This window comes from Leptosomus discolor, chromosome 4 (genome assembly GCF_034619465.1).
Source record: "Leptosomus discolor isolate bLepDis1 chromosome 4, bLepDis1.hap2, whole genome shotgun sequence".
NCBI classification, from domain to species: Eukaryota; Metazoa; Chordata; class Aves; order Leptosomiformes; family Leptosomidae; genus Leptosomus; species Leptosomus discolor.
This window is the reverse complement of record NC_141394.1, coordinates 66835007-66849280: the sequence shown is the minus strand read 5'-3', so window position 1 is coordinate 66849280 and position 14274 is coordinate 66835007. Positions and strand designations below refer to the sequence as shown.

Sequence of the window (14274 nt, the reverse complement as noted above, 5' to 3'; positions counted from 1 at the left end):
TCTGCACATACAAATGATCTACAAGTAAAGCTGCTCTCTGAGAGCTGGACTGCTTATCTTAGAGCTCAGTTCTGAGAGGAAGTAAAGCCATACTAAACAAACAGGTAAAAAGAGAACTAGAGGGCTTTTCTTTGTCCAGTTCAGTGTCATTGTCTTCATTGCTCAGCAAAACCTGCAGTACAGGCAGATGACTTCTTATTTCAGCCTCATATAGGCTAACAAAATTCTGTTGTGTAGAATACCCATGGTGGTTTATGCCACTCACTTGTCAATAAAGCAAAGAAGTTACAGCAGAAGCCTTTACAGTTTAAGACTTGGTAGTTAGATGAAGGCAGTGCTAAATGGATTATTTTCTGTCACAGAATCTCTTTGCAATATAGTTTTGTCAGGGCTTTTAAATCCATTTTATTTTTTGTCTTTTCAGGCAATAAAAATGACAGCTGCCAATCAGTATCTTGTTGGACCTGGAGATTTTCAGGGGCCATTTCAATTGGATATTGATATTTCTGGACTGATATTCACCCATCATCCCTGTTTCAGCCGTGAGCATGTGTTAGCAGCTAAATTGGCTCAGTTATATGATCAGTATTTGGCAAGAAAACAGAAGAATCTTACCAAACTTCTCACAGACAAGGTATTTCTGTTCTGTCGTGGTAGCTCATTGAGGTAATGGTGTGACAGTTTAAAGGAAAAGCTAATTTGTTTCTTCAGAGTAAAGTGATGAAATTCTAATTGTATGTAATGAATAGTGTTTTATCAGAAGATAAAAACCTGAATATTTCACCTAGGTTACTGTGTGTTCAGTGCAGAACTGCGTTTTTAAGATGATGATTTCTTTGATCTTTTTTTTTAAAAATGAACACTCTGCAGGTTCTGAGGTAAAGGGAATATAGTTGATAGAATACAGTAACATTTACATAGTGTGCCTTAAGAGAATCCAAAATGTTTTCCAGTGAATGACAGATAAGTTTTCAGGATTGTGTACAGCAGCTGTGACAGGCAGACAGCAAAAGACAGTATTCAAGGACGGAAGGAAGTTAGTGAAGTTCAGTTTCAGTTGTTGATTAAAGGGAAGCAGTTAGATTTCACCAAATTCTACAAAAGTTGATGACCCATTTCCAGGTGTATATTTGTGACAGATGCTGTGGTTTAAATGCATACTGTTGTAACATTTACTGTGTCACTCTTGTGACATGGCAAAGCCCGAGGCCAAACGTAGACTCTCTGTTCCTGGTGTTCCTGGCTCTGTTACTGACTTGCTGGGTGACCTTGGCTGGGCGCTTACCCTCTGCGTACCATCACTCTTCCTCCATCTGTACATCAGAAGTAATGGTAGTGGTCTTCCTTGGTGTAAATTTGTACATGAACGTTAGGCATTGTTAGTACAATTCTAATATCATCAGGGAGCACAAGAGTATTTTTAAAGCATTTTAAAATGCTTTTGAAATCTGAAAGGACAACAATTCTTTAGAAATGTGAGGTAAGTACTGTGATATGACATAGCCCTATGTACTAGGGCTGGTCTGTTAAAAATTAGTGTTTGATTATTAAGTACATATAGATTCAGATTTCCATAAATTAAAGGTGGTGATGATTTTCTACCTTAAAGGTTATAAGGGAAAAATAATCACTGTATGCAAGGTCATTTTTATATTAGTGTAATGAGGATCAGTCGGTGTTGTACAGATACTTCTGAAATTTGGTATAAAGCATTAGCTAATAGTTCTAATTCTGGACAAATATTTCATACAGTGTCCCAAAATACTTCTTGGTATACTTTAGTCTGTCATTACTTTTGAAGGATTTGCCTTAGTTTTCCCTGAAACAGTGAAATAGGACATTTGGGCTCTCCATGGCTGCATTACAGGAACCTGTGTGTGGAAGGGATTTCCTGAGTGTTTCCACAGTACTTTGCCAGTATTACAGGCAACTACATCATATATTTTTCATAAATGGATTTTAACAATTAGGAATTTTAACCACCATTCTGCTACTGACAGGCAATTTTAAAACTTGTCTCCTCTAACAGTATTACTTAATGGCCAGATTGTTGCAGCCAAATTGTTCTTAAACCTAAACAACTCTTCCTCCCTTTTCCCCTCCTTCCCTGCCATGTCCTAGTGATCTGCTTACCCACTTCTGATGCTTGCTCTTAGTATCTTAAAATATATCACCTTTCAGTCCTCATTTTGGCAGGCTAAAGAAACTGCACTTTCCGTCTCCTTTTGTAAAACATGCTCTCTGTGCCCCAGATGGTAATAGCAGCTTTCCACATGTTCAGTTATTCTTTCAAAATGTCTTTCAATGCGTTTTTCTTATACCAGTGAGTTTCATTTTGTGGTTGCCTATGTATGTGTTTAGCTGTGGGCTTCCTACTCTCCAGTTGTTTTATTGTCTCTCTAGTTTGATAATTTGTTTACAAAAATCTTTGCTCCTTGATTTGTAACTTCATTGCTTCTACTCTGGACGTCGTTGCTTTTGTGTCTTGCAGTGCCATTAGCCGTTCTGTTTTCACATTCAGTATTATCCTTAAGTAGAGCTACAGCAACAAAATAACTAGAATTTTAGTTCCTATCCTGCTGCTGCTCCTTATTTTTCTCCCTTCTCCTAGCCAGTCCTTTACATTCTCCTGTCTTCACAGCCATGTGCATTTTTGCATTCTCCTAAACTAGGTGTCCATCTTCCATGTAATCATTTGATGCATATCTTCAAATCTTAGCTGAAAGGGTAGCCTCTTGTCTCAACAGTATGGCTTCAAAAGTGCGTTTGAGCTGTACCATTGTTCCAGTTCTGTCTCGTCCTTAGACCTTTTCTTCTTTCAGTTGTTACATGCAATATGTTGTGCTTAAATGCTTTGTTGCAAGGTGCCCAGCTTCTGTAAGGCACTCATCAAATCCACAATCCACTCATTTTTGTTGTTCTTGATTTTCTAGGGTTACCTTTAGTGGCCCTTCCTTGTCCCAAAAAAACCTTTCATAGAAGGTGGGGTTTTTTGGCAGAGTCTTTTCTTCTCCTTGTCCCAAAAAAACCTTTCATAGAAGGTGGGGGTTTTTGGCAGAGTCTTTTCTTCTTTTTTTTTTTTTTTTTTTTTTCCCCCTACCCCTTTGATTCCTGAGCTTTCAGAATAATCGCTAGATCTGTCTTTTCCTTGTTTAGATCTTACAGTGATGAACGTCATTAAATCTCTCTCGTACATCCAGGGATCCTAATTAGAATTTAATCTTGAAGAATCAGCACCTCACAGATACAGCAAAACCCTGTAAACACAGAATCAAGACAGTGCAGAGTTTTCTCTTATGTAGTAACTAGCTCTTTCATGTCAAGATGCATTACACTGAATGCCTCATAAATATCAAACCATCACTTAATTGTTTGTTTGTTCGTTCATTTAAGCTGCATGCTTTGAGGAATGCTGTGCAATGTAGCGTAGACCCTGGTGGTGCTGGTGTTCCTAGACCTGTGGCACAACAGAGCATACCTGAATACAAAATAGAGATCAGGTATGTATGAATTCATTAAATCACTGTTTTCAAATTCTGCTGTAAATAGCTTTAGAAGAATTTTGAGGGCTTAAGAGTTCTTACTGGTAATTTAAGTAAAATGGTATATGAAGAAAATATAGCTTAGGCTGAAATCTTGATTCAGAAGTGGTCTAATTTGATTACCTTTTATTAATTAATTAATAACTATTTACTTGTGTTTTGCACAATTAAAATATAATTAAAATAAGCTTTTGGTACATGTCAGCTCTCACAACAATGCAAATGATGTAATTTTTTGAACAGACAAACACCCTAGTTTTTTCCATCTTCTTCCTCATTACACAAGTGTTCTTGATTCACTTCCCATTCTTATGTATTTTGGCCATGGTTTTGCCAACGGGTTAATATTTTTGTTTTACAAGATTACAGTTATTGTTCTTGGACAGTAACTGAGTAGTAAAAATATATTACAGTTTTTGGCTTGGTAGTGAAAGTTAGTATTATTTTTGGCAGGTAGACAGTGGTGAGCTGTAAGTGTAAGCAGTATGATAAATAAGTTATTTTGGAGATCCGTGCTGAACAGCCTTTTAACTAGTAGATACTTAACAAAAATCAAAGTTTTTCACAGTCTGAAAATTGGCAATAATGCATTAATTTAAATAAGCAGAAGTTTAGGCTGATGTAATGGGTCACATGATAATATAGTATTTTTTTAAAATCTATTATTTTTTAATAACAATTCTACTTTCAGCCTTGAAATCCACATCTGCTTACACTTAACACATCCAGTCACTACTCTTGGTTTGGGAATTGCTTCTTCAGACTTTCATCCTTCAAGTACACTGTCCTGTAACACATTGGTATCTGTGCAGCACATACAGAAGTCTGTAACGTATTGTTTTTATACTGAAGGACAAAGTCTGCCTTCCATTGAAAAAGGAGTAGCTTTTATTAATACTTTCTTAATACATCTGCTAGAGTACTAGGAGCAGGAGGTGTGCAGTTACCATATAGTACCTCGGAGATAGGAGCTTCAGCAGGGAAAGCATGAGAATAGTAATGAGAAGGTTCACTGTGGGAGTGAGATTCTTGGATTTTGGCACCGACCCTGCCGCTTGCTTGACAGTTAATTCCAGTGGGATAGAATATTCCTTCTGGGTATCTTAAGTGCTTTAGTGTAGTGTCACACTATTACAAATCAAGGGAAACTCAGCTGAAATCAGTGAGATCAGTGTTGCGTAAGTAATGTGAGATGAGCTTGGATGGGATTATTCTAGGGCTTTTAATATCTATAATTCTTTCTGGCTACAGCTCTGTTGCTGGAAGCTGTTACGCATATGAGGCTCAGATGGGCTCAGGAATTTTTACTGTCGTGTTTAGTACTAACTTGGACCACATATATTGGTAAAAACACCTGACCTACCTTGTCTCCCTTTTAACATTGCATTTCCCTGATGGTCAGTGTGGTACACTCATGAGAAATTACAGATGTGAGAGAGTGTAGCATGGAAAATAATGTAATTGTTTCCTCCACCCTCCAATAACGTAACTGATGTGTACTCTTTGCTGTCTGAAGATCAGAGCAGTAGTTTTCCATCAGTTTGAGGAAGAAGAGTCATCTGAATACAGAAAACTTTAGCAATTAGCAATTTCAGCCCTACTGTCCTTGTTTGCTGAGGAGGAAGCCAATGTACACTGTGGACTGCAGGGTTCAGGCTATTCTGGCTGATGTATTTTAGCAGAGGTGATTCTCTACTGAAAGGACCTGCTTCCAAATCGAATATATTAGATAAGTGTAATTACTGACCTGTATGTTCCTCATGTCTTTAAGCTTAGTCTTCTAGCTTCATCTGATAGACAAAGAAGAAAAGGTTGTTAAGCTGCATGGATAAGGAATATTCAAACTGCTAGCTAATGAAGTGGAAAAGTTACTTGTATTGCTTTCTGGAAAGTCTGTATTTCTTCTTTGTTTATTGTTTTTACTAAATTTGCTTATGCTTTTAAATAATGTATGATGTATTTCTTCTCTTGGCTCTAACTCCGTGTCTTCTACATTCTCTGAGTATTAAAAGCAGTAACGTGTTGGTTTACATCTTCTATTTATTTTTTTTTAATCACAATTTTTTTTAGTAGATGTTTTTAACTACCAAGATAGCACTGGAAACAGTCTGTGCTTGTGCTGCGTAGACATTTACATTGGAAGTATGTGTTGGTCATTAAAAGTGCTAATGGGTGGCTCTTTTACAAACAGATTAGAGGGTTGAAAAGTGAAATACCAATTCTGAGGCAAAAAAAAAGCTCTGTTAATTTTGTTTGAGTTACGAATCTTGTAGGGCTATGAAAGGACTTACATTACTTCATGCATTACTAGGTTGCTTCATCTCTGCAAGTGCTTTTTACTGGAGCTAGAAGCATGTTAAGTTTAAAACACGTTTTGTAATGTACAATTGTAATAAGCATTACTTCATAGCAGCAGTGTACGTTTCCTGGGCTGTTGTTTACATGGATTGACTTTAAAATGTTTTTAATGATATACAGCTGAAATAAGCATTTCAGAAAACTGAGATCTCTAGAGAATGAACAATAATTGAAGTCAGATTGTCCAAAATGCAAGAGACTAGAGTACAGAAGGAAATCAAATCCTGCCATCTTCAAGTCTGGGTTTTATGCTCCTTGGATTTAAACACTGCAGCCATCAATCAAATTGAAACCCACATCACTTGGCTTTTGGTATTGCAAGTTTGCACTCTGTTGTTCCACTAAGTTATACAATTCTGATTGATTTTGTGCATATGTGTATATATTTCTAGGCAAACGAGAAGACTTCGTGATGCTGAACAAGAAAAAGACAGAACGTTGCTTAAGACCATTATAAAAGTTTGGAAACAAATTAAATCCCTCCGTGACTTTCAGAAGTTTACTAACACACCCATGAAACTTTATTTAAGGAAGTATGTTTTGATAACACTTTTTGTACTTCATTTGCCAGCAGTGGAGTTTTAATAAGATTAATCAATTCAGGAACTTAAATTCTGATATGAAGAGTGCGAAAGTAAGAATTTGAATAGTGTCTGGCACTGGATGAGCCTGCCACTATTCTTTTTGTGTTTGGGGAGGAAGGAAGGTTAAAATAACAATTATAGTAACAGAAAGGAATTTGTACAGGCTAACGAATAAAGAAAAAGTAATTGTATTCATTCTGCATAGTAACTATCTGCTACCAACTCTTAGACTACCTGTGCTAGTATTTTTAAATAGGACACACTTTTGATATAATGAAATTCATTCATGGTGAAGTAGACTTTCGTTATACATTATAGACTTAATTGTAGCCATTATGTTAATTTATGCAACATGTTGATAACTTGTTTTGAAGGGAAGAGGTTGATCAGAGATTAGATGAGAAAGCATATGAAGCAGAAATTCAGGCTGAGATAAATGAATTACTAGAAGAATGTATGGAAGAATATGAAAAGAAAATGGAGGAGTATAAAACTGAGCTACAGGAGTGGAAATCCTGGAAGAAGACACAGGTTTGTTTAAATCATTGTTTCACAAAAACTAAAATTATTACTAAATGCTTTGAAAATTTGTCCTTCTAATACAGAAAAAAAAATCCATTTCAGGATAGTTATGCATAAATTTTGTAATGTATTTGTATATGTTTTGTCTACTTAGAATTTGTTGGTAAATTAATTGTTAATTAAAGTTCTAAGTATTTGTACAGCATTGTCTTCCTGCTATTGATTTTGAGCACTACAGCAGTTTTTTCTTTAAATTCAATAGTTTTGCAGCAGTCCCATTAAATTCATGTGTTTCTTGCAAAGAAAAAATAGATGAATTTTGTGTCTCTGAGTTGTGAAGCAGAATTATTATGGGGTGTTTCTAATGGACAGGCAGTTGATGTCATCTTATGTAAATTTATCTTATGTAAATTTATGTTCAGGAATGTCCCAGAACTGAAAAATTTAATATTCTAGCCTTTCATCTCCGAAAAGCTGTTTTGCTAATGATCTGTACTGTAGTTAAGGTCTCAGTCACGTTTCAAGGGGAGATACACCAGAAGGCTGTGCTGCTGTTCCACGAGACCTGGACAGGCAGGAATGCTGGGCAGGGAGGAACCTGAGGAGGTTCAACAAGGGCAAGTGTAGGGTCCTGCACCTGAGGAGGAATAACCCCATGTACCAGTACAGGTTGGGGGTCGACCTGCTGGAAACTAGCCCAGCGGAGAAGGACCTGGGAGTTCTGGTGAACAGCAAGCTGACCATGAGCCATCAATGTGCCCTTGTGGCCAAGAAGGCCAATGGTGTCCTGGGGTGTATCAAGAAGAGTGTGGGCAGCAGGTCAAAGGAGGTTCTCCTCCCCCTCTGCTCTGCCCTGGTGAGGCCATATCTGGAGGACTGTGTTCAGTTCTGGGCCCCCCAGTTCCAGATGGACAGGGAACTGCTGGAGAGAGTCCAGAGGAGGACTACGAAGATGATTAGGGGACTGGAGCATCTCTCCTACGAGGAAAGGCTGAGAGACCTGGGGCTCTTTAGCCTGGAGAAGAGAAGACTGAGAGGGGACCTTATCAACACTTAGAAATATCTAAAGGGCGGGTGTCAAGAGGATGGGGCCAGGCTCTTCTCAGTCGTGCCCAGTGACAGGACAAGGGGCAACAGGCACAAACTGGAGCACAGGAAGTTCCACCTGAACATGAGGAAAAACTTCTTTACATTGAGGGTGACAGAGCCTGGAACAGGCTGCCCAGGGAGGTTGTGGAGTCTTCTTCCCTGGAGATATTCAAAACCCGCCTGGATGGCATCCTGTGCGACCTGCTGTAGGTGAGCCTGCTTTGGCAGGGGGGTTGAACTAGATGATCTCCAGAGGTCCCTTCCAATCCCTACCAGTCTGTGATTCTGTGAGACTGATAAATACGGAGGTAGAACAATATGCTTTTTCATGTACATGCATCATCTATGGAAGGCACTTAAAATGTTTGAGGGGAAGCTGATCTGCAGGTATTGGAAGTTGCTGTTAACAGAACACAAGAGTGCACATGACTCATTAGTATCATGTTAGTTCACTTGTAGGATAAGATGAATAAATGTAAACCTTAAAATGAAGGCAGATAGTCTTGAGCACTGATCCTAATGGGAACTGTTCATCTACCCGTAGCCAGTTGTGCCTTCACAAATACCATGTTGGGTGGTTCCAGCCAAAGCTGCTCTCAGCATCTTTTTATTGTGTTAGTCAGAAACTATCTTGAGACAGAGATGATTGTGGATCTTTCCTTTTAGAGCGAAATGTAGTACGGCAGACCTTCCTTTCGTGCCTGGAAGCTTTTTTGGTTAATCACTGCTGTTGCTGTCTTATTAGCACACATCACATGAATCTAAGGAAGACACTAGGACGAGACTAAATAAATTTAAAATGGAGTACAAGAACAAAAAGGATAACATAAAATTAGGCCAAGAAAAAAATAATATTTATTAATAAAGATATGTGAAAAAATTGCTTGGCTAAATACTTCCGTTAGTGAGGAGGAAACTGCTTCCCTTACCTCCTCCTCTTTTGCTTATGTTGTCTTAAATCAGGAAGTGGCTGGTGTTTCCAGGCAAGCTGTATTTCCAAGTAATCTGTAAGTTTGCAGAAGGAGGAACTTGCTTGCAGTTGTTTAAAGCTGAACATGCACATGAACATGAGTTCTGCAGTTTACAAGATGCTGAAAGGCATGTGGTGGTCTGTTTGCTTATTCATCTGTTTGGCATAGAGGAAGGGAGGGCATCATTCTGCTCGTGCTAAAGATACTGCTAAGCCCAAAAGCTTGTGCTCCAAAGTTTGTGGCACATGTGCATTCACTTTGTCAATGTGTATGCAGGCAATACATCTCGAAGAACTGTGTCTACTTGTTGAGTAACCTTCCTTCAATCCTAACAGAATGCACATGGTAACTCAGGCTAAATGAGAAGCTAGCTGCTAGCCAGAATATTCAAGAAACATGTTTATTTTGTAAGTTGGTTGAAAGGTTAAATGAATGTCCTGTTTGAAGTACATTATGTTTCTGAAGCATATGAATAGAATGCATTGCTGAATTCTGAATCTGAAGTAGTATTACAGAATGAGAGAAATCTTATTTTTGTGTCTGGTGATTTTAAAATTATAGTCATTTCTCATACATGTTTATCACTTGTGAATCAAGAGAACAAGAGAAAAACCTCTGCTGATTTGAAACAAGTTTAGGAAGAACATTATTGTTTTTATATTCAGAAGTCCAAGAAGAAAAAGAAGAAAAAAGACATTCATGAAGATGAAGAATCATTAGAAGATTTTGATTTTGGTGAGGAACGTGTAAAACCCATCCCACCTAAAATGGCCAATAGCCTGGAAATAGAGCAGCAGGTTAGAGAAAAAGCTGACAACTGCAGAAGGAAACCCGGAGAGCCTGCTCTAGTTCCTGAACTGGTCCTGTCAGGAAGCATAACTCCAACTGAGCTGTGTCCTCGGTAAGAAAAGTGTTGGCCTGCAAATAACTTTGTGCTTTTCTGTTGTTATTTGTTAATGGATTGTTTGTACAGCTTCAGAGGCATGTGCTCACCATTTTGCTTAACTTAATTTGGTTTCAGTCACGTGTAACCTTGTATATAGTGGGCTTGGAGAATGCATGTCTACACATTCCCTTTGAATCTCCTGATGTTCCTTGAGCAGCTGCACAGAACAGTGGCGTATATATAAAGAAGTTGTTTTCAGTGTCGAGTCTAGATCACTTTGGCAGTTCCACTCTCACTAGCTAGTCCTTTACACCAGGTCTATGCTATAATCAACAAACGGAAAATAAAGAAATCGTGTAGTAAACCAGAGATTTCACTGTGGATAAAATACATTTACTTGTTTGTGTTACTTTCCACATTTACATGTGCAATTTAACATACAGCTAGCAGATTTTAGTCATTTCAAAACTACTTTGTTTTGTACTTATTCAGCAAATAGCCTCATCAAGGAATATTGCTTGGCTCTTCTACTCCCAATGTCTAAAAACTTCAGAATCTTATTTCAATTTGATATAATTTGTTGTGTTTTGGAGGAAGGGGATAGAAGGGAATTTTGTTTCCCTAACTAACTCCTTTTATATGGAGGTGGCTTTAGTAGATCTAAAAGTGAATTGTTCATTTTAAAATAATTTTATATTCATGAGAAGATAAAACAACTGTGCAATAATAGTTTTATAGTCATTCCTGTGTAGTTACATTTTTAGAAGAATACCGTCTTTGCTTAGGAGGCTTCTGTTTCCCTTTGAAGAATCAGATTCTTATTAAAAATTAGCAAAGAATAAAAATATTATTAAAAACATATGACAGCTTGTTTGACGTATTTACAGAGGCGAAGTTTTGCGACGAGAAGATGTGAAGAAACGCTCAGCATTTATAAAAGTCCTTTTCAACTCCAAAGAAGTATCAAGGACTGTTACCCGACCAATAAATTCAGATTTCAGAGTTCACTTTGGACAGATTTTCAATTTACAGATATTCAATTGGCCAGAGAGCTTGAAACTACAGGTAGATAATGGTTTATCATAGTAACTTTTAAAAAGATAATGTGGAATGTTTGTAATGTAATCTGTAATGCTTGTATTTTGCTCTATGGTAGTGTTGTAAAGACTGAAAAACGTGTGAAAGACAGTTGTAAATTATCAATCTTATATCCCTTCCTTGCTTAACCAGTCACAAACTTTTAACTTTGCTAAAATACATATATATGAAAAGCACAAGCATCAAAAATGTGTGTGTGTGTATATATATGTTTTATATATATATTTATATATGTTATATAAAACATGACTATGGGCTGCATGGGGGCAATTAAATAACTGGGGCAGATAATTAAATATGTTAGTGGAGCAATCTTGTAATTCTAGAAAAACTGATTTATGTTGCAGATAAACTTGCCAAAGTGGTCATCTTAAAACATTATTGTCCACACAGTAAAATCATCATAAAGTTTGCTGGAGGAGGATAAGAAAAAAGATCATTACTAGTGATGTCCTTAACTGCACTTGACTTGATCAGCAGTGCAGTGAAGTCAAATCACCCGCACCCCCATTCCAAGTGTGAATTAATGAATGTGTCAGGTGAATAATTTTCAGAGCCAGTACGATATTGTTAGGAGGAACACGGTCAGCTTCCTACATCTCCTGTTAGATGACTTTTCCTGCTAGCTAACTTATCAGTGGTAGTTCAGGGGAGGGTGTATACCCCTTGCCTGCTCCATTTACATAGCACACAAATTGAAAGGGAAAAGGAATACCATCTTCTTGGATTAAAACCATCTGAATGGAGAAACCCTCACATCACTCTGAACCTGCAACTGGCCAAGAAAGAGGGAAGCAGCCTGCAGCACTGCCAGAATGGGGACTATGTGCTTACCCTGCCTTTTGTGATAAGGGAGAATTAGCGAGGCAGAATCCCTCTGGCATCTTCACTTGATGCTAGTGAGTGTCACAAGCAGTTGCATGTTGTACAATGATGCTCTTTAAAGCCTAAACTTTGTCGTACTATTCTCAGGTGCATTAGAAAGGTGAGGAGGATATACTTTTAAGAATTCAGACCAAGTTAGCGGCTGGTAGCCGAAATGTCTGCTAATTAGATATTTTAGAAAGTAAATTAATATAATTGCCTTAAATGAGTTATTTTGTGCTTAAGTCATAGTAACACCCTTTGTCCAAATACCCTACAGTATGTTTTCAACTTCTCATTAATACATGTGTAAATTTTTTACTATGTCTGTCGCCACATTTTTTCCTAGATATATGAAACAATGGGTATAAGCAGTACCACGTTGTTGGCTGAAGTGTTCGTACCAGTTCCTGAGACTACAATTCTGACAGGCAGTGCTCCTATGGAAGAAATAGAGTTCAGCAGCAATCAGCGTGTGATGTTGGACCATGAAGGAGTTGGGAGTGGTAGGGACTCAGTCTTTCTCTGTTCAATGTTTCTCATTTTGCTGAAACCATGTAGCTGACAGGCTGACATAAGTTTCAGAGTGAATTATGTTAAAAGCATTTATAGCTTCTGTAACTGAATCTTATAAAATAATCATGATTCTTATTATTAAAATTTTCTGGGGATTTTTTCTCTTACTAATTTTAAGCTGTGTACAATAAAAATGTGTGTGTTTATTATTTGGCTTGTAGCGGAGTTCTACTAGATATAGAAGGTGTTGGGAGTTTTTTTGGTATTTAAGTAATCAGGCCTCTGACACTGCAGAGCAAGCAGATGGTATTAATCAGTATAGCTCCAGTGATTTTAATGTTTTAAACTGGCTGTATATGTGCAGCGTAATTTGTTGTCTTCCCATTTGCTTTGTTGACATCCTGCAACATATTTTATCCCTGGGACTTTAGAACGATAAAACAAGGGAGAGATAGGAGAAGGGGAAACAAAAATAACATATAGCAGCATATGGAACTTTCAAATTTATATAATAAGTTTGAACAGCATTATGAGATGACTGACTTGCATAAATTTGCCTTATATGAAATACAGATCAAGTTATAGCAGGAGAATACATAAAAAGCCGTGGAGGAAAGAAGTGAGGTAAAAAATCACTACAACAAATGTGTGTGTAAATGTAATTGACCACAATGACTGTTATATGCAGTTGCGTATCGCAAAGCTTTTGGACCGACTTTTCAGTTGTGCATAATTCTTTTGACTCTGAATTTCTATTTCATTAATAACAGTACTCTGAATCTGAAAACTACCAGAAATATTAAGTAGTGTGCATCTGTGAAGGAAAAAACCGCCTTTGGCATAGCTTTCAAGGCATAGCCTTTCTTTCTAACCCAAATGGAAAACCTTTCTGTGGGTGGAATGGAATCTTTCATTCCTTTTGTAGCACAGAGTCCTTCCCCACAGCGTGCAGCAGAATCAAGTTGTTTCCCTTTACCCCATTTGTATAAAGACACGGGTTATTTGACCACCTAGTTTCAGGAATTATTTTTAAAAATGTTTAGACATTGTGCTTGAATGCATAAATACTTCGGGATTTTTTTTCCCCCTTGATAGGTGTGTCCTTTTCATTTGAAGCTGATGGCAGCAACAAAATGACTTTAATGACCTCTGGGAAAGTATCCAATAGTGTCTCTTGGGCAGCTGGAGAAAAAGGAATCCCCTTAATTCCTCCAGTACCTCAGCAAAGCACAGGCATTCCAAGGTAGTATGATATGAATTTTCAGTAATTCAAGGGAAAGTAATTATACTAGCATTTTAAAAAAATAGACTTTCATAAACAAGAGTTTTCATAATATTTTTCCTTCAGGTTAGATATTTTACTTTGCCTTGTAACCGTCTACAGATGTCTTAGGGTACACATTTTTGGTAAATAGATTTTAGTAAGAAATTTTATCTTTTAGTGTATTATTTATAGGCAATATTAAACTCAAGCTGATTAATTCACTTTTGTGGTATTTCTAATAGAAGATGTGTATCTTGGAAAGGAACCTTCCTGTAATCATTTTGCTAAGAACAGAAGCTCCAGCTCTTTCTTATCTGAAGTGCATTTGGGGAGGCTATTGGGACACATGCTTTAAATGCCTTTTCTGTAAATAATAATAAAAATTATACTATGAAAGCAGTAGAAGTTAGTACGTGGGCTTGACATTGTTAGTGAATTAATCAGTGAAAAATTCTCATCTGTTGGATCATACCAAGATAATACTCTTTCATTTTTCTCTATCAGAAGCCTGTTGACTTGCAGAAATGAGTATATTATTCTATTCAAAACAATCTAATTTGTCCTGTGGCTGCAAGTTAGA

General features: G+C 37.3%; 1 protein-coding gene across 1 annotated transcript in view; it reads left to right on the top strand.

Moving 5' to 3' along the window:
- Nucleotides 1–14274, top strand: part of CC2D2A (coiled-coil and C2 domain containing 2A) — a 65802-nt gene that overhangs the window by 19604 nt on the left and 31924 nt on the right. Inside the window, exons 11-18 of the mRNA XM_086464828.1 lie at nt 425–634; nt 3394–3500; nt 6293–6433; nt 6859–7015; nt 9732–9967; nt 10840–11017; nt 12264–12420; nt 13526–13673. Of these exons, the coding sequence (XP_086320954.1) occupies nt 425–634; nt 3394–3500; nt 6293–6433; nt 6859–7015; nt 9732–9967; nt 10840–11017; nt 12264–12420; nt 13526–13673 (1334 nt within the window). The remainder of the gene's footprint in view (nt 1–424; nt 635–3393; nt 3501–6292; nt 6434–6858; nt 7016–9731; nt 9968–10839; nt 11018–12263; nt 12421–13525; nt 13674–14274) is intronic.